The following is a 3890-nucleotide window of genomic DNA, read 5'->3' as shown; positions in this document are numbered from 1 at the left end:
ACATATTCATTTTTTTTTCTTGAGAGCTAGAATATTTTTGGTTTTTCATGTGTTAAACCAAAATATTCTTTTCTGTAAGAGAAAGGTTTTTAATGACTAAGGTTTGTGTTTTTAAATCTCACATATCTTCTAAAAATATATAATGAAATTTTTGATTATCCAAATATTTGAAATTAAAAGTTAACATTTTTAAATTTCTAATTATTATACAAAAATTATAACATTGTAAATATAATATATATTTCTTTATATAATAAAACTATCCGCAAAATTACGGGTAAACACCTAGTAGATGTTTGTTTCATCGTCGCCAAAAATAGCTAGGCAATGCTCTCGTTTAATAAGGAAACATATTTCAATAAAGCAATATGCAAACTAGATACTGTATTCAATTGTGGGTATCAGGGTATGAATGATAACACAAAGCGATAAACGTTTTTACTGGTAACGTTGAGCTGTACAAAAAGGCAGAATTGTAAAAAGAAAAACAAAGACAATGCAAAATTAGATGATGGTATCATTTTCGTTGAATTGTTTTGTTCATCCATCATTTGAGTGATAACCATTTAAACTGTACATTATTTACCGCTATGATATATAATTACTACTCAAAACTCTTCATGTTTTTGTTTGGCGGTGTGTTATAAACTTTGTTATAATGTTGAATTAAATCAAAATTTACTATGCTACAAACTTGAAACTGATATATCTTATGAATAAACAAGACGAGTCATTGCATTACGAAAATCATAAACATTTTAGTAATCAGAAAATCGAATCAAGCAATAACCTTATTTTAACAAACAACATTTTATAGATCCTTTACTTTTCATTGAAGGAGAAAACGTTCACGGCAGATACAATAAAACCAAACCGGCTATATCACAGTACGATAGAGAACATAGATAGTACTATAGCTAAAAACAAACACAAAACTCAAAACACTAAAAAAAGGAGTGGTCCTCTACACTCGATGTCGGTAGTGTTAAGAAGAGAAAAGTGGACTTGAGAATTATAGGAAACATTCAGTAATCCTAAATTCGAATTTCATAATTATCTCATACATTATTCGTGAGAACATTTATTTAGTCGCAATACATATATCATTACCCATGCATTTTATGCTTTCTTACATATCCATATCTCCGACATGATCAAATCGAACTCACAACACCATCATCGTCATTCTCCACACTCCTCCTTGAGTTCACGACCCTACAATTCAGTCTTATCTGGCCTTGGTTTCCTGTCAAAGGCTGAAGATCTCCCATCCGAATCATTGCTTCAACGAATGCTTTAAAGAACACGGACCTGTTGCTGCTGTATTGCTCCACTAGTGGAATCGTGTCGGCTTGAGGAGTCGAAAATAGTTCTTGATCACTCTGAATCAGACCTCTCCCGTTACGAAGATTGGTGTAGTATTGATTATCGAAAGTATTTGGAGTGACGGGGTCGAAGTTGGCCACAACGGTTCCGTCTCCGTTTTCAGGGCACAATGCACGCAGTTGGGTGAGGTAAGTTGTGTCAATACTCGGGTCTGGGCCATTGGTATTGTTGAAATTGTAGAGACGAGGTGTCACAAGTTGACATTGTGCTCTTCCAAATGTGTGGGCCCCTAACAATAAGGTTTATATAGATACATTTTTCTTTATGTTTAATCAAATATGATGATTATTAGGGAACAAAAAAAAAAAAAAAATGATGATTAGCATGTTTTGTCATTCTACAAATTCATCTTATAATTCAAAATTAATTCTACTTTTATTCAATAAATATATACTCACTCTGTTTTTAAAAGATGTATTTTTTTGTGTTTCACACATTTAAAAAGATATATTAAAATTTGATTATAACTGCATTATTTTTTGAATAAGATATTTTCTATAATTTAAAACTAATAGTATTTTAATAAGTATTACTAGTTTTTAAAAGTTTACAATTCACCATTATTAATAATAATTGTATATATTTTTTATTTTTTATTTTTATCTTTGAAAAAAAAGAAAAGTATAAATAACATATATATCTATTTTCTTAAAAACTACCTATAATATTATAAAATTAGATTAAAATGCGAATTAACTTTGCATTTTGCTAGATACTTGAGTTGATAAGTGAATCTAGCTAACTATCAACATATAAAGATAAAGTGTATCTAGATAAAAGGATGATCATATATTGTAATAAACATGAAATTTTACCAGAAAGAGCGACTAGATCTGAGGTGCGGTTTAGACCAGCGAAAGCAAAACTTGCTTTAAGTTCATCAAGAGTGAAAAATGGAGAAGGAAGTAGTGTATTAGCCCCATCGAAGAAAGCTTGTAAGCCGTCTCTCCTCCCCAACGGAACCGACCAACTTGGACCTCCTGACTACATAACATAAAAAGCTAATTAACGTCAACATTCATACTACTCTCGATTAATTCATACATATTATAAGCCTTGATGTAAGTATGTAATATACCAAAACGACTGATACTTGAGAAGCGATAGTGAGAATATCTGCACAAGACACTGTTCTTGGGCAAGCTCTCTCAATCTGAGTTTTCATTCTATCTATGACGTTAAATCCTCTAGCCGAATTTGCGTTTGGCAGAGCATCTTTCTCAGTCCTGAACGATGCGGAAGTGTCCAGCAGGATCGAGGCATCACAGCCCTACAAAAACCATATTACACTACATGACCATATTGTCAACAAGATTTTGGGAAAAGCCGGATAAACATTCATCTTATCCCAAATTTTAAAAAGATAATATACATATGTGGCATACTCCTTGTATTGCCTATTTTAAGATTAATCTAATTGAAAGTGTTTATAATCTCAGATCTGGCATGCCATTTAGCCTTTGATCTATATATTTAAACATACTTTTATCCATGAACACGTAGTGGATTTTTCTTTGGGTATATGAAAAGATAAGTTGAGTAATTAAGTCCGTACATTAACGAAACAGTCATGGAAGTGAAGGCGGAGGAGGCTAGCGGTAATACGAGGATCAGAGCCCATTTCACGGACGATGATATTCCCAATGATGTCAAAAACACGCGGGCATGTTCTGAAATAGAAATCAGGCCTTAACTGAGCATTAGAGTTTGATGCTTGAAGCAGAAGGCAACCCAGGATTAGGGCTCCCACAACACTGCAAGAAAATGAAGGAGAAACCACCATTTTCCAGGAGTGAAACAAAAGCTGGTTTTGAGAGTGTGGCTGATCAAAGAAAAAAAAGAGTGGTGAGTGTGGATGATGGGGAATTAGCTTAAGCCTAGAAGGAGCATTATATATAGAAGCTTGAGTGTTTTCTTCTACAGTATACACTATTAGCTAGGTATCTATAATCTATTTACTAAAGTGGTTGAAGGAGAAATAATAATTAGTTATAAGAATAAAATTCAATGGTTCTTCTATTGGCGGTGCTCAGATTCTAGGCCTGGGCGTTCGGGTCTTCGGGTCGGGTTCGGGCCGGTTCCTTTCGGATCTGGGTCTTTTCGGATCCTAAATATTTAGATCCAATAAGTACTTAAAAATTTTCGGTTCGGGTTCGGGTCGGTTCTTCTCGGATCCGGGTCGGTTCGGGTCTATAATTAAAATATCCATAAAATACCCATAATTTTTCGGGTCCATATCGGGTTCGGGTATTTAGGATCTGAAAAGAACATGATATACCCAATTCCATCAACTTTAGTTGAATATTTGTCATATATATCTAAAATTTTACAAAACAACTTAAATGAAACTATTAATAATTAAAATAAAACATTTTAAAACTCTAAATTTTACATTTTAAAGTTTTATATTACTTTAAAAATGTTAAAAAATAATAACAAATGTTGTTAACAAAAGATATTTCAACTAAATCATAAAATAATATATATAAAATAGAACACAAAAA

General features: G+C 32.4%; 1 protein-coding gene across 1 annotated transcript; it reads right to left on the bottom strand.

The window, feature by feature from the left end:
* Nucleotides 1-1012: 1012 nt before the first annotated feature.
* On the bottom strand, nt 1013-3266 carry LOC106331773 (peroxidase 22-like). The gene is made up of 4 exons (XM_013770186.1): nt 2942-3266; nt 2465-2656; nt 2202-2370; nt 1013-1615 (listed from the first exon to the last, which is right to left on the bottom strand). The coding sequence occupies exons 1-4, from the start codon at nt 3167-3169 to the stop codon at nt 1155-1157; spliced, it is 1050 nt and encodes a 349-aa protein (XP_013625640.1). The 5' UTR covers nt 3170-3266; the 3' UTR covers nt 1013-1154.
* Nucleotides 3267-3890: the final 624 nt, after the last annotated feature.

Source organism: Brassica oleracea, chromosome C3 (assembly GCF_000695525.1).
Source record: "Brassica oleracea var. oleracea cultivar TO1000 chromosome C3, BOL, whole genome shotgun sequence".
In the NCBI taxonomy this organism is placed as follows: Eukaryota; Viridiplantae; Streptophyta; class Magnoliopsida; order Brassicales; family Brassicaceae; genus Brassica; species Brassica oleracea.
Note: the sequence above shows the minus strand (reverse complement) of the source record. Positions and strands in the feature narration are given on the sequence as shown.

What these genes read in the sequence shown, in the direction of transcription:
- LOC106331773 (XM_013770186.1), bottom strand. Translation starts at nt 3,169, where the DNA reads ATGGTGGTTTCTCCTTCATTTTCTTGCAGTGTTGTGGGAGCCCTAATC. An exon ending in TCCATGACTGTTTCGTTAAT is followed by an intron (nt 2,657 to 2,941) that starts GTACGGACTTAA and finishes TGGTTTTTGTAG; the next exon opens with GGCTGTGATGCCTCGATCCT. An exon ending in CTCAAGTATCAGTCGTTTTG is followed by an intron (nt 2,371 to 2,464) that starts GTATATTACATA and finishes TATGTTATGTAG; the next exon opens with TCAGGAGGTCCAAGTTGGTC.